This window comes from Histomonas meleagridis (genome assembly GCF_020186115.1).
Source record: "Histomonas meleagridis strain 2922-C6/04-10x chromosome Unknown contig_16, whole genome shotgun sequence".
NCBI classification, from domain to species: Eukaryota; Parabasalia; order Tritrichomonadida; family Dientamoebidae; genus Histomonas; species Histomonas meleagridis.
The window spans coordinates 1,049,675-1,073,976 of NW_027150781.1; the positions used below are offsets into that span (position 1 = coordinate 1,049,675).

At 28.9% G+C, this 24,302-nt stretch overlaps 7 protein-coding genes across 7 annotated transcripts; 4 read left to right on the forward strand and 3 right to left on the reverse strand.

The window, feature by feature from the left end:
- Positions 1-4,263: 4,263 nt before the first annotated feature.
- GO595_002190 (UV excision repair protein Rad23) lies at positions 4,264-5,298 on the forward strand (the record flags this gene model as incomplete). Its single annotated transcript, XM_067915072.1, has 1 exon — positions 4,264-5,298. The coding sequence occupies one exon, from the start codon at positions 4,264-4,266 to the stop codon at positions 5,296-5,298; it is 1,035 nt and encodes a 344-aa protein (XP_067777876.1).
- A 529-nt stretch (positions 5,299-5,827) lies between these two features.
- Positions 5,828-6,688, reverse strand: GO595_002191 (uncharacterized protein; the record flags this gene model as incomplete). Its single annotated transcript, XM_067915073.1, has 1 exon — positions 5,828-6,688. The coding sequence occupies one exon, from the start codon at positions 6,686-6,688 to the stop codon at positions 5,828-5,830; it is 861 nt and encodes a 286-aa protein (XP_067777877.1).
- Positions 6,689-8,922: 2,234 nt separating this feature from the next.
- On the forward strand, positions 8,923-11,316 carry GO595_002192 (Vacuolar protein sorting-associated protein 35; the record flags this gene model as incomplete). The annotated part of the gene is made up of 1 exon (XM_067915074.1): positions 8,923-11,316. One exon carries the CDS (start codon positions 8,923-8,925, stop codon positions 11,314-11,316), a length of 2,394 nt encoding a protein of 797 aa, XP_067777878.1.
- A 3,248-nt stretch (positions 11,317-14,564) lies between these two features.
- GO595_002193 (beta-tubulin) lies at positions 14,565-15,905 on the forward strand (the record flags this gene model as incomplete). The annotated part of the gene is made up of 1 exon (XM_067915075.1): positions 14,565-15,905. One exon carries the CDS (start codon positions 14,565-14,567, stop codon positions 15,903-15,905), a length of 1,341 nt encoding a protein of 446 aa, XP_067777879.1.
- A 480-nt stretch (positions 15,906-16,385) lies between these two features.
- Positions 16,386-16,994, forward strand: GO595_002194 (charged multivesicular body protein 3; the record flags this gene model as incomplete). The annotated part of the gene is made up of 1 exon (XM_067915076.1): positions 16,386-16,994. The coding sequence occupies one exon, from the start codon at positions 16,386-16,388 to the stop codon at positions 16,992-16,994; it is 609 nt and encodes a 202-aa protein (XP_067777880.1).
- A 1,317-nt stretch (positions 16,995-18,311) lies between these two features.
- On the reverse strand, positions 18,312-19,580 carry GO595_002195 (Lecithin:cholesterol acyltransferase family protein; the record flags this gene model as incomplete). The annotated part of the gene is made up of 1 exon (XM_067915077.1): positions 18,312-19,580. One exon carries the CDS (start codon positions 19,578-19,580, stop codon positions 18,312-18,314), a length of 1,269 nt encoding a protein of 422 aa, XP_067777881.1.
- Positions 19,581-23,399: 3,819 nt separating this feature from the next.
- GO595_002196 (Ras-related protein Rap-1b) lies at positions 23,400-24,017 on the reverse strand (the record flags this gene model as incomplete). Its single annotated transcript, XM_067915078.1, has 1 exon — positions 23,400-24,017. The coding sequence occupies one exon, from the start codon at positions 24,015-24,017 to the stop codon at positions 23,400-23,402; it is 618 nt and encodes a 205-aa protein (XP_067777882.1).
- Positions 24,018-24,302: the final 285 nt, after the last annotated feature.

The following is a 24,302-nucleotide window of genomic DNA, read 5'->3' on the forward strand; positions in this document are numbered from 1 at the left end:
GAAATTGAATAATTTCTAATGTTTTCTTTCCATAACAGACTGAAAATAATAAGATGTACTCAATAGATTTCCATTAAACTTTGAGAGTAAATAATACTATGAATAGTAAAAAATTTTTTGTTGTTATGTATTTTTCATCATTTTTTCCACAAAAATTATCATCAAATTATATGAAAATCATACAATGAAATATGATATAAAATATTCTATTTATCAAATTTTGATTCATATAATAATATTGATCAAATTTCATGTGTTAATGATAATGTATGAAGACAAACTGAATTTAGGAAATGTTTATTTCAATATTTAAATATTACCTCTTTTATCCTTGAGAATCTTTTAATTTTATTATGTCGTCACATTTATGATGTTGAATTTTGTCTGCAAATAATCGAATAATTTCTGCATTTTTCTTTTCTGATGATATCATAAGTGCTGTTTGAAATAATTTAAATAATTTCCAAATATTATCTTGAAATATCAAATTATTAAAATAAATTTCAAATAAATTAAACAAATATCTTTAGCATTAATATCAATTCCTTCTTGTTCAAGAAGTAATTTAACTATTTCTATATAACCAGAATAAGATGCATACATAAGTGCTGTCCAAAATAATTTAAATAATTTCCAAATATTATTTTGAAATATTAAATTATTAAAATAAATATCAAATAAAACAAATAAATACTTTTAGCATTAATATCAATTCCTTCTTGTTCAAGAAGTAATTTAACTATTTCTGTATGACCATCTCTAGATGCCCATATAAGTGCTGTCCAAAATAATTTAAATAATTTCCAAATATTATCTTGAAATATCAAATTATTAAAATAAATTCTAAATAAAACAAATAAATATCTTTAGCATTAATATCAATTCCTTTTTGTTCAAGAAGTAATTTAACAATTTCTGTATAACCATAATAAGATGCATACATAAGTGCTGTTTGAAATAATTTAAATAATTTCCAAATATTATTTTGTAATATTAAATAAAACAAATAAATATTTTGAGCATTAATATCAATTCCTTTTTGTTCAAGAAGTAATTTAACTATTTCTGTGTGACCATTATAGATGTAATAATTGCTGTTCTAAATTCTTAAAAAAAATCCAAATATTACCCGAAAATATCAAATTATTAAAATAAATTCTAAATAAAACAAATAAATATCTTTAGCATTAATATCAATTCCTTCTTGTTCAAGAAGTAATTTAACTATTTCTGTATGACCATTATCAGATGCTCTAATAAGTGCTGTTTGAAATAATTTAAATAATTTCCAAATATTATCTTGAAATATCAAATTATTAAAATAAATTTCAAATAAATTAAACAAATATCTTTAGCATTAATATCAATTCCTTCTTGTTCTAGAAGTAATTTAACTATTTCTGTATAACCTTTTTCTGATGCTAAAATAAGTGCTGTATTAAATAATTTAAATAATTTCCAAATATTATTTTTGAAATATAAAATTATTAAAATAAATTTCATTTTTAGCATTAATATCAATTCCTTCTTTTTCAAGAAGTAATTTAACTATTTCTGTATAACCATTTTTTGAAGCATTTGTTAGTGCTAAAAATTTTTGAAAAAAAAAAATTAAAAATTTTTATGATGAAACAATAAAATATTTGAACAAAAATCTAATGAAATAAGCAAACAATCTTGCTAAAATCAATGTATCTATTGTTAATTAAATAGTTATAAAGTTCCACATTTCCAGAAAAACACGAAATTTTCAAAAAATCAATAGGAATATGATTACTTTCGAGAAAATATTGAGTAATATATAAATTCCCTGTTATGATTGAAGCAATGAGAATATTTTCATTTATTTTCATTCCTTCTTTAAGTAAAAATGATAAAAGTTCATAATTATCATGAAAAAACACATTTTGTTCCTAATTCTTCTAAATTCTTAATTTCTTTTAACTTATTATCATAAAAATATTTAAAGATATCATTTCGATGAAATTCTATCGCTGCTTCATACGCATCTTCAAATGTTGAATGATTTTGTTCACATAAATGAATTATTTCTTCATTTCCACCTGCAACTGCATATTTACCTGTATTATCTAATTTTGCTCCATTCATAAGTAAATATTTAAAACATTTAATTGAAAAAAAAATGCTGCATAATCAATTAATGTAACATTTTTATGATTAATAAATGAATATCTTTCATAAAGTGATGGCTCAATTGTTTGATTAAAATCGAAGTTTGCTTGTGATGATATTTCTTGAAGTTTTTCTATTTCATCATTTCGAATGATTTTCGATATTTCATTCTGATTTATTCCTTCTTTAACATATTTCTGATGAAGTTCCCAATTATTCGCTTTAAGTTTTTCAAGGTTTTCGGAGAAATATTCAGAAAATTGATAACTATGGTTTAAAACGAAATGTGCTTTAAAATGTGAAAAAAATAAATTTTTTTTTTTTTTTTTAATCGATGAGTTAATTAAACCTTTTTCTATCAACTTTCCGATAAGATAATTAGATTCTTGTGAGTTATTTTTCCGAAGGAATTGAGAAAAAATGTCAATTATTTTAACTTGATTTTTTATTTTCATCTCGTTCAATTAAATTCAAAAAACTCAATAATTATATCTATATTTTTCAGTCTTGTTACAAACAAAGTGTAAATGAAACGGCAGATGATCAAGTTGAATGAATACGTTCGTGAATTATCATAAAATTTGCGTAATGAAGAAACAGATGTATCAAGATTGTTTGTATTTATGTTATAAATTATTTCTGTAAGTGCAATTAAGTCTGGAAAGGAATTTATCTTTGATATACTCATTCCAATGCTATTAATAACACTGGAAAAAATTTAAATGGACATGTGATATGAATTTTTATATAAAATCATAATAAGTAAAAACATAGAATGAACTTCATGATGAAATCCATTCACATCTTTAATTTTATTTGGAATACTTAAATTTAAATTAGGTTAATAGGTAATATATCCCCGAATGTGCATTCACATATCGAAAATAACTTATATACAACAATTACTTACACAGAAACTATTTCATCGATAATAAATTATTAATCAGGTTAAATAAGTACATCATTAAGGTATTACGAAAATTATCACATCAATCATTTTATCAATAAATTCATAAATTCAAAAAAATCAAGATTTCATATAATTATTTGGAATAAATAACAAATCACGATTCTATGATAAAATATCAATAATTTTATTTTTTAATAAACCAAGAATCATTTAATTTGACTGTTTACGAATTACAATGATATAAATAAATAACGTATCTTTTCGAGGAAAGGGTAAAATTTTGATAATATTTACCATCATTCAAATTCGCTCCTATCGTCACTTATCGTTGCCCCTATCGTTTGATATAAATCATGCAAAAGTCGATCTTCGTCACTTTTTGGAATGAAAGAATAGATTTATCTCGTGCTAATTATGATATTATTCTTAGATTTATATTAATCATAGATGTAATAATGTATATATATTATATATTTATGATATCAAGATCGTAGGATGATCGCTATATACGATGGGTGAAAATCGCAAGTCGAGTTTAATATATAGTATTAAAAGTGATATATTGTATTTTTCAATATTTTTTATAATATTTTAAAATATTTTTTTTTTTTTGAAAATAAATATTTGGAATTTCTTCAAATTTGAATATTTTATAATGGACAGCACTTATATGTGCATGTTTAACATGTCAAACTGAAGTTGTTAAATTACTTCTATAAAAACAAAGATATTGATATTAACATCAAAAATGTTTATATATTTTCATTAAAATTTAATCAAATTTTTTATGGTTTCATAATCATATCTAAAATTAATTTAAAAAGTATAGTAGTTGATCAACGCAGCTTATATAGCATATGTGAAGAGGTATTTGGTAAAATTACTTCTTTCAAAAATGGTTCAAAATTAAAGTAATATATTTAAGCAGATCATATTGATAAATGTTTGGAGAATTATATGAAATATCTTTAAATATCTGTGTTTTATAAAACATATTTTTAAAAACAAAATAAATAATTTTAAGTTATTTAAAATAAGAATCATGAAATGCAAATTATAGCTTGATGCAAGTGACAAATACTTCAAAGTTAGCACATTGCATACAATCAAGTCAACTTTGTAAAATTATTTTGCAAAATTTAATCGATTTGATGAAATTGGTTTCCACCATAAAAGTGACAAAAGGGCTAGTTGTTCACACAAAAGTGACATTCAATTTAATGCTAATAAATTTCAAATCACTTGCAGGCAGAAGTGAAATCATAAATGCTGAGCCTACACAAACCATTGAAAGTCTTGTTCCTATAATAGCTGAAAAATTTGGTAAAAGTGGTCAAAATTTAGAATTAGTTTATGCAGGTAAAAAAATAGATCCCAAATCCACCATTTCAGACATTCACTATGATCCAACCGATTTCATTGTAGTTTATTTCAAACAACCAAAACCCTCTCCACCAGCACCAGTGCAATCTACTCCGCCAACTCCAGCCACACCACCTACACCAGCGCCGGTACCCACATCTACTTCATCCGCAAGTTCACCACCACCTACAAATCAACCAAATAATCCAGCACCTCCATTTCCAGTTGCTAATCCAGAAACTTTCGAACAAAATGTCAACGAGTTGGTAGAAGCAGGCTTTCCCCGTGATTTAGCTGAACGTGCACTTATAGCCACCAACAATAATGTCAATTCAGCCGGTATAATGCTCATCAATGGGAATGTTCCACCACTACCAGCACCTCCACCTTCATCGCCATCATCACCTCCGTCATCATTGCCATTATTTTCCAATGGTCGTAATCTTCCACCACCACCACATGAAGCTCCATATCCACGGCCACTATTTCCTGTGCCGCCAGTTCTTTTATCAGTCCCTGAGACGCAAGCTCACCGTTTGATACGCAATTTTATTGTCCGCAATCCACAATTCGGCATTTCTGCAGTCCTTAACGCGATACAGCACATTGATCCACAGCTACATGAATTGGTATATCGGAATCCTTTCCCATTTTTATCTATGGTTGGAATTAATGCACAGAACTCTAATAGAGGACTAATAATTCCGTCGCCGAACAGAATGCAAGCGCTGTTATCTGATTATAACTTTGCTGAAAGTGAAGCTATTATTAGATTATCGAGATTGGGCTATGACCAAAACACCGTGATACAGGCATTCGAAAGATGCGGAAGAAATGAGCAACAAACGATGAACTACCTTAATACAAATTATTCGAGGAATCAACAGAGATAAAATATTAATTATAATTGAATAAAAAATAACGTTTTGTGAAATGAAATAAACCATTCAATAATGAGGTGTAATAAACGTTTTCAAACGGATCATCCACAAAGAAAAAAATCAGAATGATTCCCAAAAAATTCCCAAAAATACAAAAAATATAATGAAAAATAAAAAAAGCCGTGCGGCTTTGTATTTGCTTTTGAATATTTTTTTATCTTTTTTATGAATGCAAATGAAATTAATTTCAAAACAAAATTCGGAAATAATCATTTTTTGCTGTATTAGACAGATTTCAATCAAGCCACAAAGAAATGTATTAAATTGGAAACTGAATCTTAGTGTGTTCTGTTCTTATCGTTTGCGATCTGAACATTTATAATTATAAATCATTTTCATTGGGATAAGAAACACTAGGCTTCTTTCATTCTTCATATGTGATCATTTTGTTGTTAATAACATAAGTTATTTTACTTGATTTTTAATTTCTTTGTGTTAATTGTGCTTGTTAAAATAATAATTTAAATTAAAAACATTTTATTTAATCTTCATCTGTTAACAATTCAATCTGAAGCATTGTACTTCTTTTTATTCCTTGTTCTTCAAGTGTCATCTCAGGATCAAGGACTTGACCATTTGGCTTCCTCAAATTAAACATGTCAAAATAAAGCTTTTGATCTTCGTTAATAGTTTGACCAGCAACCCAAGAGTATATGTCCTTTGCCAAATCGCATGAATTGAATTTTCTGATATATCTTTGTCCGAATATATTGACTGCAATTGCAATACCTGTTTGTGGTTCTGGCTTCAAACCATAGTATCTTCCAATTACTTCAGCTTCACGTTGGTTTTGCTCTTCTTCTCTGATTATAGCTTCGTTTTCTTCGAAATGTTTGTTGTGATTCTGTTCCATTTCGGTCTGGAATGCTTGTTCACAAGCATCTCTGTACTCATTATTCTGTTCATTGATAATGTTTCTTGAATTTTGGATATTTCTATATGAATTTGTTTGATCATTATTTGGATTAGATGGTTGTGGACATTCTTCCTTTGGTTTTGCATAATTCTCCTCAAGAGATCGCATCATCGCAATTCTAAGGGCCTCTTCTTCATCACAGTCTTGGTAAGCTGAGTTTGCTTGACGGTTTTGATTTTGTTGTTGTTGTTGTTTCTGAAGCTCTGCTAAATAGGCAGCATAACGTTTTTGGTTTTCTTGAGCTTGCCTTTGTGAAACATATCTGTATTGAGTTTCTGGATAATATGGATTTACTTCAGGTGATTGATCTTCATTGAGAAATGAATCTAAAGTTCGTTGAAATACTTTTTCTGGCATTGAACATATTTCATCTCTACGGTAACCATGTTGGATGAATAAGTTTTCGAAATCGTTTCTTGAACACATCAAAAATAAAATGAAAAAATCTGTCAGACCACTTAACACTTAAAATATCCAGCCAAACAATTACTGAAAAAGTTTGTTTTGTACACAAAAATTGAATGAAAATTTGGTTGTACACAAGGAGGGACCATCTGAAAAAGTTTAAGCACAGCCAAATAAATTAAGAAAACATTTCCAATCAGATGATTTGAAGCCTTCCTATAAGGCAATCAATGTTTTAAAGCAGGCTGGCCAAATAAACCATGAAAAATCTCGTTGAGGAAATTAAAATCAATATATCTTCAAATTTTTTAAAAAATTGATGGTTCCTTTAATTGGATAATGTATTAACAGTATGTAATTTTTTGTAAACTTTAGAAAACGAATTTTTCTAAATCGATTTTGATCTAGATCGTTGTTGGCTTTTTCTGTACTCATTCTATCGTTCATGTATCGTTAAAAATTGACTTTAGCAATTTTCAAAATGTTTAAGCCGAATCTGTTCATCACTTTTTGAAATATCTCTGAGTAAATTGATTTGCAACACAATTAACCTCCTTGCTGTCGTCCTATTTTAATTTATAGATTAATATTTTAAATATGATAAAATATATTTAATGCGAGCATCGCTGGTCTAATGGTAGAATTTCAGCTTGCCAAGCTGGGGGTCCGGGTCCGATTCCCGGGCGATGCATTTTTTCCTTTTATAAGCAAATTTTCAGTCGAACAACAATTGCAACAATTTTAGGTAAAATAATTAAATAATCCCATAAACAATATTTTTGTACATCCAAAATATATATTTTATGATATCGAATTTCTAAAATTAATAAAATGAATGGAATTTGAAATGTCAGGGCTAGCATTCTGTTTTTCTCTTTTCAAAAATCTATTAAAATATTATCATAGAATACGCAATTATTAAAATTAATATTAAATAGAACGTATATATATTTGGTATATTTATATTAATTCATTTTTGTTCAAGAAGTAATTTTACTATTTCATTTGAATTATTTGCTGTAGCAAAACATTTTCCTTTTCTATAGATATTTCTTAAGAAATAAATTACCACTTTCTACAGCTGTAGAATGATTTCATCATTGTTCATCCCTTTTTCTTCCAAAAAACTGAAAATTTCATAATTAATACATATATACTTACCTAAATCTCTTAATATGTTAAATCCAATTTTGTTATCGTGGGTGTATTCAAAGATGTTATTTCGATGAAACTCAATCGCTGCTTCGCATGCACCTTCAAATGAAGAATGATTATGTTTGCATAAATGATTAATTTCAATATATCCACCTGCAATTGCATATTTACCTGTATTCTTTACATTTGCACCATCATTACCTTGCATATTAAAAAATGAAAAAATAATTCTTGATATAATTAAACATGATGTATATGAATTAAATAAATCATAATTTGCAATGATTTTTTGAACTATTGAACTAATGATCTAATATTATGATCTAAGGTGCATAAGGTTTTTCATATTTTCTTCACCATTCATATGATCTTGATCAAGTTTTTTTGGTTCTAACAAAAGTTCATTTTTATATTTATCTTGGAATACCAGCATTTTCAGGGTGTGATATTATAATATCACAATTAGTGAAAATACTACATTCATTCCTTCTTTCTTGTTTTATTTATGCGAAAAATTAAATAACATTATAATACCGAAAGGTGGTATTTTCGTAGAACAAACTTAATTGAATAAATAAAAAAATTTTATAATTTTTTATTCCAAAAACTATCTCAGATAGAGAGACCCTTCATTGCTACATGAACTTTCAAGAATTTTTTCAATTGTAAGAACTTTCATGTAAAGCAAACATACAACAATCTGTCATTTATTAATGGTATACGATCGAAGAAGAAATAAATTGGAAACCTTAAGCTTGCTGATGAAGCAGCATGGAGAATTCATTCAGCAACATCGATTATAACTTGATTTAGTTTCTAAAAACACACAGAACAATAACAAACACAACATTATAACTTATGTAGGAATCAAATTGCCGCTACTCATGAGAGCCATTGGTTGGAAAACCGAAGTAATATCAGATTAAAGGCAATCATGTGCAACATGCCGATACACTGTTGTTTTGGATTTTTTTGTGTTCAATACTAAAACGATCAAAGGCATTCCAAGTTTAACCACCTTATGACAAGTAAACTTTTGAATGCTCATTATCGTCACATTAATTGTTTCAAATTTGTTATCGTGTCACTTTTCACTATAGATGTCTAAAAAAGAAGAGCCACAGCAGCCAGAACTCAAATATGGCCAACTTCCACCTGATGCTGTCCAAGTCCAGTTCGTCAAGGAAGCATCTGATCGCATTCGAGGCCATGGTTTCATGATGAATCGTTCATTTGATGAAGGCAAGGTCCCTGAAGCCCTTCAACATGCAAAATTAATGCTTGAAGACATGCGCACCAATACCCTTTGTCCCATTCATTATGATGAAATCTATCAACATGCACTTAATCAATTATCTTCACTTGCACTTACTTTCCAAGATCCTGAGCATCATTTATTCTCTGTTCGTCGTATAGCCGAACTTTATGAAGAGCTTCAATATACTGAGAACATAGTTCCACGTCTTTATCTTCTCTTCACATTAGCCCCAGCCTTTATCAAATGTGGACATGCCAAAGCGTGTGATGTTATGCGTGATCTTATTGAGATGGCTCGTGGTGTTCAACATCCAACGCGTGCACTTTTCCTTCGTCATTATCTTCTTCATGTCATGAAAGATGTCCTTCCAGATGCCAAGAACACTGAAGGCGGCACATTAGAAGACACCCTTAACTTTATTCTTGAGAATTTCAAACAAATGAATGTTCTATGGGTTCGATTAGAATTTTCACTCGACACTAAGACCACTGAAGAACGTAAACAACAACGTTCACAGCTCAAGCAATTAGTTGGTTCCAACATCCAACGTATTTCATCACTTCGAGGTCTTGATGTCAATCATTACAAAGAGATTGTCTTACCTAAGATCATTGAACAAATCACAGCCTGTAAGGAGCAACTTGCTCAAAGTTATATTATTGAATCCATCACGCAAGTCTTTCCAGCCGAATTCCATATTGAAACACTTGAACAATTATTTGGTGTATTAATGCATTTAGAAGATGATGTTTCAACATTATCATTAGTCATAGCAATTATTAAACGATTACAAACATATTACACAAGTCCAGACACTGATTTATCCACAGCAATACCAACAGTACGACTTGTAGCACAACAAATTGATTTATTATTACAAAGTGGACAAAACTTTAGCTTAGAAGACACATTAGATATGCTTGGAACATTATTAGACTTTACACTTAAAGCAGATTCAAGTAATTCATCTAATGTTAATAGTATATTACATTTTGTTGAGAATCATATCGAAGGTATTTATGGTGAAACACGATTAGAATCAGTACCAATTTCACGTAAACTTCGATTCTTCTTAATAACACCATTACGCGAGATGAAAGATTCATCGATGTTATTTGATTTAAGTTATTTCCCAATATTAGTTAATCGAATGCGATATAATGATCGTAAACTTATAGCGTTAGAAGTATGTAAAGGATTTTCTAACACAGAAGCAATCATTGATACAATGGAAAAACTTCGATCATTCTTTGGTATTGTTCAAGTTATCTTACAACGTCCTAATGATTATGAAGAAGATCCTGATAATGAACCAATTGCAAATCATTTACAATGTATTGCACGAGTCTTTCATTTAGTACGTAATCCAAAATCTATTGATGAAACATTTTCATTATTATGTAGTGTATCTACAACGATTCAAAACTTAACAAATGAAGTTAAAGAACATCTTTATATGTCATTAGGTATGGCAATGTTACGATTAGCAGTCGAAATTGATGAAGATTCAAGTAATTGTAATACAACAGTACGTAATGTCTTACAACATATATATTCATTATTATCAACACAAAACGATCCACCACAAGGTCCTTCATTTTGGTTATTCATTGAAGCTACGAAAATTAGTGATAAATGTGGGTCTGAAGCTATCACTACTGAGTTCTTTGTTTCAGCATTTAACTTATGGAAAGAAGGAATGTTCGAAGGTAACACGAAATATAAAATGTTATTATGTTTGATACGTACTGCAACACAACTAAAGAATATGAGCGCAACAAGATATAACTCAATGACTTCGACAATATGTAGTAGCGTGAATACATTGTTACAAAAGGATCAACGTGCTGAAGCACATTTGTTATGTTCCCATATGTTTAACGTGGAACATGAAAATGATCAACAAGAAGATGAGGAAGAAGAAGAAGACGTAGAAGAGGCATTTAAGAGCCCAGATAAGATTAAGAACTGTTTGGTGAGATCTCTAAAGGCAACTGCACAAATGATGGACCCAATCGAACAATTGCCGTTCTATTATAAGGTGTTGGCACACGCAATTTACTTCTTGGAAAATGGTGTGCAATTGTCCGTGGAATGGTTCAACGTGCTCACTGCAAAAATAGATCAGGACCACGAGGAAATGAAGAAGGAAATAGAGACGAAGCTATCGAGAGCAAACAAGCAGTTTTATATCAATTTGATAAAACATAAGGAAAAGGCACTCAACTTCGAGTAAAAGAAAAGTTTTGAACTTCAATTTTTATATATTTTTGCGGAATTAATTACAATCGCGTCCACTATATATATGTTTGAATGTTGGTGGAAATGAATTGTTTTCAATTTTTCTGCTTACGATCTTCTATTCTTTTTTGGTGCAAAACTTCTGTTATAATTTACGTCTTAAATTGAAATAACAATTTGATATTAATATCTAATGGCATACATTAATAACTTTTCTTGAAGATCTTCATTTATTACAGAAAAACAAATTCATTTTGTAGTGAAAAAAATCCGTGACAAACGATAGACAAATTATATAATCAAGACACTGTTTTTCACTTAAAAAAATATTGTCATGATGAAATTAATATCTTTGTATAGCATTTGTTTGTTTTTAATTAGAAGAAAAATAGAAAATGTTATTTATTATATTTATGGATTTATGAACTAATGAACTATTTATTTTTATGTTCAAGAAGTAATTTTGCTATTTCATTATTACCTTTTTCAGATGCAATCATTAATGCTGTCTTAAATAATTTGAATATATTCCAAATATTTTTATGATATATTAAATTATTGAAAAAAAATTGAAATAAATGTAATAATTATCTTGAATATTAATATCTATATCTTTTTGTTCAAGAAGTAATTTAACTATTCCTACAAAATGGGCTATACCATGTTTAGATGCACAAATAAGTGCTGTGTTAAATAATTAAAATAATTTCCAAATATTATTTTGAAATATCAAATTATTAAAATAAATTTTAAATAAAACAAATAAATATCTTGTGCATTAACATCAATTCCTTCTTGTTCAAGAAGTAATTTAATGATTTCAACATAACCATTTGAAGTTGCCAAAATAAGTGGTGTCATAAGTCATTCATAAAAATTCCAAATATTATTTTGAAACATAAAATTATTAAAAGAAATTTCAAATAAAACAAATAAATATCTTTGGAATTAATATCAATTCCTTTTTGTTCAAGAAGTAATTTAACTATTCCTTTGTGACCAGTTTTAGATGCATAAATAAATGCTGTTTTAAAATAAATATATAATTTCCAAATATAATTTTGAAATATCATATTATTAAATTAAACACGATGTAAATATAATAAATATCTTGTATATTAATGTTTATTTCTCCATGCTTAAGAAGTAATTTAACTATTTCTGTGTGACCAGTTTTAGATGCATACATAAGTGCTGTCATAAATTGTTTAAATAATTACCAAGTAATAATTAAAAACATAAAGTTATTAAAATAAGTTTTAAATAAAATTAACAAATATTTTGTATATTGACATCAATTTCTTTTTGTTCAAGAAGTAACTTAACAATATTTATATGATTATTTTCAGATGCTTTAATTAGAGCTGTATTAAATAGTTTAATTGAAGATTGAAAATTATTTTGAAATCCAAAATTATAATTTTATAGATCCTAAGTTAAATATGTAAATATCAGTAGAATTAATATAAATGCCGCCATATTTAAGAAGTAGTTCAACCATTTCAGTGAGACCATTATTTGATGCCCAAATCAGTGCCGTTTGAAATAATTAGAATAATTATCAAATACGAATTTAAAATATAAAAATATTGTTGAAACAGATTTTAAGCAAAACAAACAAATATCTTTAACATTAATATCTAATCCTTTTTGTTTAAGAAGTATTTTAGCTATACCTGAATTACGAGAATTCGCTGCCCAAATAAGTGCTGTATAAAATGATTTAAACAATTTCCAAATATTATTTTGAAATATAAAATTATCAAAATAAATATAAAATAAAACAAATAAATATCTTGAACATTGATATCAATTCCTTTTTGCTCAAGAAGTAATTTAACTATTTCTGTATAACCTTTTTTAGATGCTGAAATAAGTGATTTATCAATAAATTCGAATAAATTTCAAATATATATTTAAATCATCAAATTAAATTAAAAAACAAATTTAACATTAGTTTCGATATATTTATTAGTAACAAGAAAATCAAAAATTTCTTTATTGCCTGAGAATTTAGTAATATTTATTGATTTTATTGAAATTGAAGATTTTTCAAGAAAATATTGAACAATGAACATGTTCCCAGTTTCAATTGATTCTTTAATAATGTTTTCATTGATTTTCATTCCATTTTCTAATAAAAATGATAAAATTTCATAATTATTAAATAAAATACATTTAACTCCTAAATTTTCTAAATTATTCATTTCTTCAATTTTGTTTTCATAAAGATAATGAAAGATTTCATTTTGATGAAATTCAATTGATGCTTCATATGCATTTTTAAATGATGAATGATTTTGTTCGCATAAATGAATAATTTCTTCATTTCCACCTGCAATTGCATATTTACCTGTGTTTTCTATTTTTGCACCATTCATAAGTAAATATTTAAAACATCTAACTGAAGAAAAAAATGCTGCATAATCAATTAATGCAACATTTTTTCTATTTATAAATGAACGTCTTTCATATGGCGATGGTTCAATCTTTTGATTAAAATCAAAATTTGTTTGTGATGATATTTCTTGGAGTTTTTCAACTTCATCATTTCGTATTATTTTCGCAATTTCAGCTGGATTAATTCCTTCTTTAACATACTTCTTACGAATTTCCGATTCATCCTTTTTCGTTTTTTTAATATTTTCATTTGAATTAATATCAGCTACATTATGGTTAATATATATTTTTGTTATTAATAACTTATCGTTAATATGATTAAGAAGATATTTCGTTTCTTTTGTATTATAAGAAAGGAGAAATTTAATAAAAATAATTAAAATATTCTGATTGTCATTCGTGTGTTCATTTTCTTTCATTTCTAATTTTTTTAAATATTCGAAACATATTTTATGATTACCCTTTATCAAAAAGTATGAATAAACAAACCTACAAACAATCAGATTAAATGAATATGAGAATGTACCAGAAAAGTAGAGGAATGAAGATTCGACTGATTCATTAATATTTTTTTCATTTAAATTAAAAATAATATTTCCAAGAGATTTTAACATTTGAAGATTTTTTTTATTGCCTTCTTCCATATAAACAACAAAGTCAAAAATTTTATAAACTTTTTGGTCGACCACAAAAACCGCTTGTATTTGGTTTCAAAACCGATAATCTCATTCAATCAAACAATGTCAATTAAGAAAAATTCAATAACTTCTGAAAATTTCAGTAGTTGCTGGCGGTTTGACGTGCACAGGATAACGTATTTTACACCAACCGTTTATTTACAAAATGGTTCGTGAAATCGTACACATCCAAGCTGGACAGTGCGGTAACCAAATCGGCGCCAAATTCTGGGAGGTCGTTTCCGATGAGCACGGTATTGACCCGACAGGTTCTTTCCATGGGGACAGCGATCTTCAATTAGAAAGAATCAACGTTTACTACAATGAAGCTACTGGTGGTAAATATGTTCCACGTGCAGTCCTTGTTGATCTTGAGCCAGGCACAATGGATGCAGTTCGTGCTGGACAATACGGTCAGTTATTCCGTCCAGATAACTTTGTTTTCGGTCAATCCGGTGCTGGCAACAATTGGGCCAAGGGTTATTATACTGAAGGTCAAGAACTTGCTGAATCAATTCTTGATGTTGTTCGTAAAGAAGCAGAATCTTGTGATGCCCTCCAAGGATTTCAACTTGTTCACTCTCTTGGTGGTGGCACTGGCTCAGGCCTTGGTACTCTTCTTCTTAACAAGCTTCGTGAAGAATATCCAGATCGTATTCTTTCCACATATTCCATTGTTCCATCACCAAAAGTATCTGACACTGTTGTTGAGCCTTACAACTGTACTCTTTCTGTTCACCAACTTGTTGAATCTGCTGATGAAGTTTTCTGCATAGATAACGAAGCACTTTATGACATTTGTTTCCGTACATTAAAGCTTACCACCCCCACATATGGTGACCTTAACCATCTTGTATCAATGGTTATGTCCGGCACAACATGCTCATTAAGATTCCCAGGTCAACTTAACGCTGATCTTCGTAAGCTTGCAGTTAACCTTGTCCCATTCCCGCGTCTTCACTTCTTCATCGTAGGCTTCGCTCCACTCACCTCCCGCGGCTCACAACAATATCGCGCGTTAACGGTCCCCGAACTTACATCACAATTATTCGACAACAAGAACATGATGGCCGCCTGCGACCCACGCCGTGGTGTCTACTTAACTGTTTCCGCACATTTCCGTGGAAGAATGTCATCCAAAGAAGTCGATGAGCAAATGCTTAACATCCAAGCGCGTAACACGTCGTACTTCGTCGAATGGATTCCAAACAACGTGAAGAGCTCCATCTGTGATATCCCACCGCGCGGTCTTAAGATGGCGGCGACATTCATCGGCAACACAACAGCATTCAGAGAATTGTTCACACGCGTCGACTCACAGTTCCAAAAGATGTACGCGCGAAGAGCTTTCATCCATTGGTACGTAAACGAAGGACTCGAAACAGTCGAATTCGATGAGGCGAGATCGAACATGACCGACTTGATACAGGAGTACGAAATGTACGAAACAGTCGGAATTGATGAAGTAGGAGAAGAAGAGGAAGAAGGAGAAGCAATGGAAGACTAAGTCAGTAAATTCCGCCTCAAATCAGTTTTTTGTTTGAGTTCTTCGAAACATTCTGCAATGTGATAATGAAACACTGCGTATCATAAAGACAAATTTTGTCTGTCAAAGATCTGTACTTTTTGTTTCATGGTTTGTGTCTTATGCTTTCCATAACAAAAGATATAAATATATTTAACAATTTTTTAGAAGCAGAAACAAAAGAACCCATTGAATACTTTATTTTGATTGCATAGTTTACTTCACTTTTTGACCATTTTGTAAACCAAAGAAAATACTCAATTGAAGAGTTATTTGTTACACTAATAATATCTTATTACTGTGTGTAGAAATCTACCCAAGATGGACGACACGAATTATTGGAAACGAGGAGGTTATTGTAACAACAAAAAAGAGATCAGTTTTAAGATAAAATGATCACTTGAATCAATTGCCATATGACCACTTATCATCACAATTTCCAACGGTTCTGATAATTGACAAATGTTCGGTGGCAAGAAGCTTTCACCACAAGAACGTGCAAAACAATGGAAACAAACAATTCGTACTGAACGCCGTGCAATTAATCGACAAATGCTTAAAATCGAAAGAGAAGAAGAAAAAATTAAACAAAAGGTAAAACTTTTAATGAAACAAGGACATCAAGATGCAGTTATGCCACTTATCGCAGAAATAGCAAACTCAAAGAAAACTCGTTCAAAGTTATTAAAGACATGCACACAACTTGATTCAATGAGTCGTCAAATTGACTTACAAATGGCCCAAGTTAAAGTATGTGGAACATTCCAAAAGTCAGCTGAAGTAACACGTATGATGAACCAAATGGTGAAAGTTCCAGAAATGCAACGTACAATGATGCAACTCCAACAAGAAATGGAAAAATCAGGTTTAACTGAAGAAATGCTTGATGAAACAATGGACGAACTAAACGGAGATACAGAAGCTGAAGATCAAGAACTTGCTGTTCGTCTTGTATATAATGAAATTGCTAAAGATGTTAGCAAGACAACAGGTAAACCAATTGAACAAATCCCAATTGACCAAGAAGAAATTGAAGAAAATCCAGATCTCGTTAAGATGGCTGCACTATAATAAACAGGCAAATTGAAATTCCAACTGATTTTTTTAAAAAGTGACAATTATTTTTTAGGGTTGGAGCACCCCAAATAACGATTTTGTATTCAATTTTATATTCTATGAGTTCATTGAAAAAATTGAAATTCCAAGGGCACTTTCAAATAAACATTACAATTTTAAAATTTACAATTGAATTGAAAATTGTGAACGAAATTATTTTTTTTAATTAATTAATTTTTTCAATTCAAAAAGTGGCTTTGATGAGAATTTGAATTTATCGTCCCAACTTTTTCTATGTCATTCAAAAAAATTCTGTGTATCGGATCAAAAAGTAGAGGCACTATTCAGAAAAATATTTTTCTCTGTATCGTACTAATGAAAAAGGTGTTACCATCAGAAAATTCTATACACGTTAAACGTTTTTCCTTTTAAAACAAGGAATGGACGAAAACACAATCCAAGTCAAGGTTGTGATTATAGGAGATTCGACTGTCGGTAAAACTGCAATTGCAACACGTTTTACTAAAGGTGTTTTCAACAATTCCATACTGCCAACAATTTCAGATGTTTTTAAATATCAAATGAAGATAGACAATAAACAAGTAACACTATCAATTTATGATACAGCGGGGCAAGAAACATTCAAGAGCATAACAAAAAAATACTATCGTGATGCATCTATCGTAATAATTGTTTTTGCAGTTGGAGATATTGATAATAATATACCAAAAAGTGAGACATCCTATCGTAGTATTGGCTCATGGTATAATGATGTTTTAGAACAAAATAATAATAATAATGCTATTATCAGTTTATGTGGAAATATGACTGATATTTCCGATCGAAAAATTTCGCACGATGATGGACAAAATTTGGCTGACAGGCTTTCTATTCCTTATTTCGAGACAAGTGCTAAAAATGGAGAAGGAATCCAAAATCTCTTCGAAGAAAATGTAAAACTATACTTGCAAAATGTCCTGTCCATAAAGAGCAAAAGCAGTGATCAACAACTTGAAAACATAGTAAAGCTGGATGAAGAAAGTTCACTGATAGAAAGAAGATGCTGCTAAAAGAAATACTTTGTTATGTCCAACACTGGAAACGTGTTTTGAAACAATATTTTGATACAAATTTTTGTAAAAAATTATCATTATAAATTGTTCACATTTTTTCTTCATTTGATGTTAACCATTTCGTCATTGTGTTTAACAGAGAAACAGCTTCCAAAGCATATAAATTCGTGCCAACCATTAAAGAAGGTGAAATTCACTCAAACATTTGAAAAACGTTAAAAGTTATCAAAAAGTAAAATGTTCGTTAGAATAGAAGTATTTAATCGTAATTCTCCTCAGATTGTTGACGGATACCATTCTCAACAACATATGTAAGTTCATTAGATGTTACCATAGGTGCAGTAATAAATCTTCTGCCAGATTTAGTATGCCAATTTCCGACATTAATATTATTTGTATAGTTATAAATAACTTCCAATGAGTACTTGACTCTGCTAAGTCCGGCGTGATTGAAGTCATCTGATGGGTTCTTAAAGTCATAGCAAACAATTGCCTTATTGCTTGCCCAGTTATTGCAACCCCAAACAGGTCCTTGTGAAGGAACAGTGCCATCACCATCTGTATATATTTCGGTTGGATCATTGTTATAACCATTGTTGAAGTTAAGACCAATTAATGTTTGAATCTTGGAATTGTAGAGGACTAAAAGTGGAACTCCTGGGTCAGATGGTGCGTTCATTGAGATCTCAAGGTTCTTGTTGAGCATTTTAATTGAGTTTCCGGTAAGTTTACCATGATCAATGAAAAATTGTGGAACAGCTTCTGGTCCTAATTTGGTGCCATCATCCTTAACAATGATTGTAGTTCCCTTGAAGACAACATGGTTTGGATATAAGACATGAAGACATGGCATGTTCATGATAGCATTTTCAATTGCATCGCCTGAAAGGAATTTGACCATTGGGAAGCGGCGGCTCCAAGAAATTGGAAGAGTATCACCTGCGCCTGCATATGCTGGGGCAAGAAAGATGGCCTTTTCAATATACTTATTCTTCCATGATGGAGTGATTTCTGGTGTGTTACCCAAAAACTGTGAAAGCATCATACCACCAAGTGAATATCCTAAAATTGTGACTTTTTGCTTATTGACGTTGTATGCTTGTTCGGCAAGTCCCTTCAAATCAGTGAAAAATGTGGAGGATCTTAACCCAGAAACTGCAAGCCTCCAATCATATGGTGCCCCAAATAAGTTTTTACGAACTTCATAACCTTTTTCAACTAAGTAGTCGATTAATGAATCAAAAGATTCCATGATTTGAAGACCAAAGATATCAACAATCTTATCAAGGCCTTCAATACCTCCGTAGTCATGTGGATGAAGATCTAAACCAGGTTGGCTCATAATTTTGTCAGTCGATTCATCATAATAAGCTTCAAGTAATTCGAAAAGACAATTGAACATTGGAGGAATGACATACTTGGAATCAACCCAAACAATTTCTTCCTTTAATTTATCAACACAATACCAATACTTTGAAGAAAAGGTACCTTGGTTACCATATATTTGAGAGCCAAAAACACCTGGCATAATAATGAGTGGCTTTAGGTCTTTACATAGCGATAAAGAGAGGAAGAGCGCAAGTACGCTCATGATTTTCTGAGAGAAAATACTTTCAAATTTGAATGATTTATGTGCATTCAAAAAACAACTGCAATTTCCAATTTTGTGTACAATTCATCGTATTGGTGTCAACTTGACAGTGGGGTATTTGATCAAATATCATATTACCGTAAGTAAATAAACATGAAGTGATTTAACGTCTTTAATTTTTTTCAAAAAATGAATTTTTATTTAAAATGAGTTAATAGAGTTTATATTTAAAATTAGAATAAAGTGTATTGTATCATAGTTACAGGGTAGTGTCGATCAAAAATAACCCTTTATTATAAAACTTCATTTAAATTTAAATAAAATATTTATTTCTCATTGGTTTTATAAAATTATTCTGTATTACATTATGTATATTTATAAATATGATATCACATTATTAGTAAGTCACTAAGCCCAAAAAATTTTTCCGGATTAACATCAAATTACAGATATCAATTTACAGGCTCATTTAAATTAGTACTTACTTTTTGATTATTTATATGGCCATATATATAAATGTCATTTTAATTCAATTAAATTTATATGTATATTTTTCGTATATTGAGTAAAACAATAATTTAGTGGATTTTATGACTTGATGTGACTTTTAATTCAAAAAGTCCAAATAAAAATAGAAATATCTTAATAAATTAATTTTAAATTTCGAATTTTCTTTTTATAATTTGTTAAGGTGCATCTGTAAAATTTGCGGACTCGATTACCATAAAGCCTTGTTATGACTTCAAATTGGTACCAATTGTAAAGTTCTCGCTCATTGACCAAGTATTTAGTGAAAATCCTTGATTCAATTTTATTGTATTAAATTTTAAGGACATAAAACGTCATCCAAAAATCTCATGAGATTAATCTTATTTTCTTATGAAATTTTCAAATGAAAAACCAATACAGATTTATAACATCAAATCAAATTTAAAGGAATTCAAATCATTATGATGCAAATGCTAGAAGAATGAATTTTCTGTATATATTGAAAATCAATTCATTGGAATGAAAAGATAATATAAAGTTTAAATAAATAGCATATAGTTGGCGACATTGACTAAAAATTAAATATCTTCTGATGTCCTGACTTTGCTGAAGCCAAATTTAATCAAAATTGATCAAATTAACAGTTATGATTACAAAAATTAAATAGTTTACAAAAAATAAGAGGCACCTCAAGAAGTTTCCAAAAATATTATAAACTTATTGAAACTGTGTTAAAATGAGATATTTAATCAAATCCATTGATCATCTTGGTTTAGTACATAATCTTTGAATTCTTTGTTTTCAACACATTCAATAGCTTCAGTTTGTTTTTCGTTTGATTCTTTAAATGTGGATACATTCGTTGATGAGTTTGATGTTTGTTTTTTATTTCTTTTGATTAAAAAAATTATAATTCCAATAATTAAAAGAACAACTACAACTGAACCTATAATACATACAAAAACATTTGCTGTCATTTGATTTTGTTCATTATTTTGAATATTTTGATTATTTAATATTGTAAAGAAATTACTATAAATTTGAATATAAGTGGAATAAATTATATTAATGTATTCATAATGTACAAATTTGGTATTATAATATGTAAATGAAAAATTGATATAAGAAATAGTTAACGAATTTGTAATAAATGAATTATAAATGGAAATTGTTACTGTAACTGATAAAACATTTGTTAAAATAAATGAGTGTGTTAAAGATAAATATGAAATTGTATCACTTTGTGTGAATGCATTTGACTGAATAAATGAATTTGTGTTTGTAAATGTATTTGATTTAGTGAATGTATTTGATTTAGTAAATGTATTTGATTTAGTAAATTTGTTTGATTTAGTAAATTTGTTTGATTTAGTAAATGTGTTTGATTTAGTAAAAACATTTGATTTAGTGAATGAATTACTATGTGTAAATGTCATTGTTAGAAGAATACACCCATCAACTGTTCCTTTCGTTATCTTTAAATTTCCAAATTCTTCGCTTTGATATTCTTCACGTACCATAACATATGTCGCTGGAACATCAATAAAGCAATTAATTCCAAATGTTGGTGAGGTTTTGCCATAAAAATAAATGCATTTGCGTGAAGAACAATAAGAAAATGCATAATTATCAATATTATTTACTTTTTCACCAATGAATATTGTTTCCAACTTACTACATAAAGAAAAAGCACTTGATTGAATCTTTGTAACATTATTTGGAATTATAAAACTTGTAAAATCACAATTTGAGAACGCAGAGCTTCTTATCATATGTACATCAGCTCCAAGTGAAATTGATAATAAATTTTTGCATGAATTGAAAGCATCTGGATCAATTGAAGTTACTGAGTCTGGAATTTTAAAAGTATCTCGAAGATTTCCAATTGGATAACTAATGAGGAGCGTAATTCCTTTATCATATAATACCCCATCGTTATCATAATTTGAAAAACATGGATTTTCTTCAGAAATTTTTATGCGTTGAAGACTACTACAGTAAATAAATGGATTAATTGATATTGAAGAAACCGTGCGTGAGATTATAATTTTTTTAAGATTATTACAATTTTGAAACATATAAGTTCCGATTTTTTGGACAGCTTCACCAAAAATTACACTTTCAAGACTATAACAATCATTGAATACATTTTGACCTACTATTGTAAGGGGGCATTCAAATGTTACATCCTTTAATTTTTTGCAACCTCGAAATGCACGTGATCCAATACTTGTTAAACCTTTTCCAAATGAAACTTTTTTTAAGTTAGAACATGAATTAAATGCGTCCAATCCAATAGAAGTGACTGAGTCAGCAATATCAGCTGTAAGCAATGAAGTCAATCCAGAAAAAACAGAAGACGGGATTGAAGTTATTCCACTTGAAATGATGACATGTTTTGCATAGTTTTTATAATCACTTGAATTCGTTATATTTAAATTTCCTTCATCAAAAATTTGTTTGGAATGAAAGATAAAGAAAATAAACATTATGAAAATTAATTTAATGTTTTCTCTTTAATTTGGTTATTAATTAATTTATATTTTAATGAAGAATAAATTTTAGAAAATATTATAGATATTAATATGAATATAGAAGATATTAATCCTATATTTAATTGGAAAGAATCAAAATTAATGAACAAATATGAAAAGAAAAAAGAAAAATTTTAGATTTTCGGATTAAAGAGTAATAATATTTTTGGATCTAGAGTTAAGTTTGTGATTGATTGAAAAATATCATAAAAAATTTTATCATTTTTAATCTTTGGAATGTCGAAAATTTTGCTGGGTGAAAAAAAAATTGTATTCGAAGTCATTCTGAAAAGCAAGATTAAAGGCCAATTGATTCTTACTTATAACCCAAAAAACATTTCCAATTGTTAATATTAACTTTAGGTAAATAGCAACTATCTCAAGAAAAACGAAGAAAAAGCAAGAAGATTCACCCACTAAAAGTTTGGGTAAATGAAGAATTTGTTGGAACTGTAACAACATGGCTAAAACTTCCTTTGCGAGATAATTAAACCGTTTTTGAATTGAATACATATCGTTTTTTACAGTAATTTTTGTGTAGGAACGTTTCGAATTGAAAGAATGCAAAAAAAATCACGATGTATTGAATATCTTATGTTGAATGAGTTACAGTATGCGCGAGGCACCCCAAATTTATTTTTCTGTGACCGTCACATCTCTCTATTCTATAGATTTATTGAAATATCGCACATGCTGTTAAACATATTTTTTGTTCGATTTTTTTTGGTTAAAATTAATATATGTTACATTTTACTTTATGTTTCGTTTTGGTTGGTGAAAGATCTTCACTAATGGTTGGATCATTCATCATTTCATTAACAAGCGCATTAAATGCGTCATCGATGTGAATATTGCGAAATACTGAAGTTTCGAAAAAAATTGCTCCTAAACTCATAGCAAGATTTTCTCCTTCTTCTTTATATACTTCTCTTTTGTCTTCAAGATCGCATTTATTACCACAAATAACAAGAGGAATTTTGGTTCTTCCTTTGGTCTTCGTAATAACTTTGTAGAAGTCTTTAACATTGTTAAATGTTTCACGATCATCGATAGAATATATAATGATGAAACCTTTTGCAGATTTTATCCAATGAAGACAACATAAATTATCCAATCCATTGAATGTTTTAGATTCCTTAGGAGATTCTTCTGGGAGATAAATTTTATTAGGAACACTATCAAAAATTTCGAGTGTAATTGTTTTATCATTAATTTGCATTTTTTTTTTATATGAATCCATAATATCTTCACCTCCGGTTGAGATGGTTCCTTGAACGAACACTTCAATTATCTTGGATCTGCCAGTAGCAAAACTCCCAAACACGCCAATCTTCCATTCTTCAGCACTCATAAATTGATTTTTTTAGATGTTTTCAAAATTGCAATTTTATATTCAATTTTTTTTCTATGAGTTCGTTGAAAAAATTTTTGATCTAGAACGATATGAGTAAACAAAAGAAAAAACATAAAAAAGAATGCTCCAATATTAAATCATGTGCTATCTTCATTCATAAGAAAAGCACACCACATTCTCAAAATCAACAAATTTTTAATATGTCATATAATTGATCAGATTATTTATCGCAAACAATCAATTTGTAAATCTTTTGAATAAAGTAGGCATTTATATTCATAA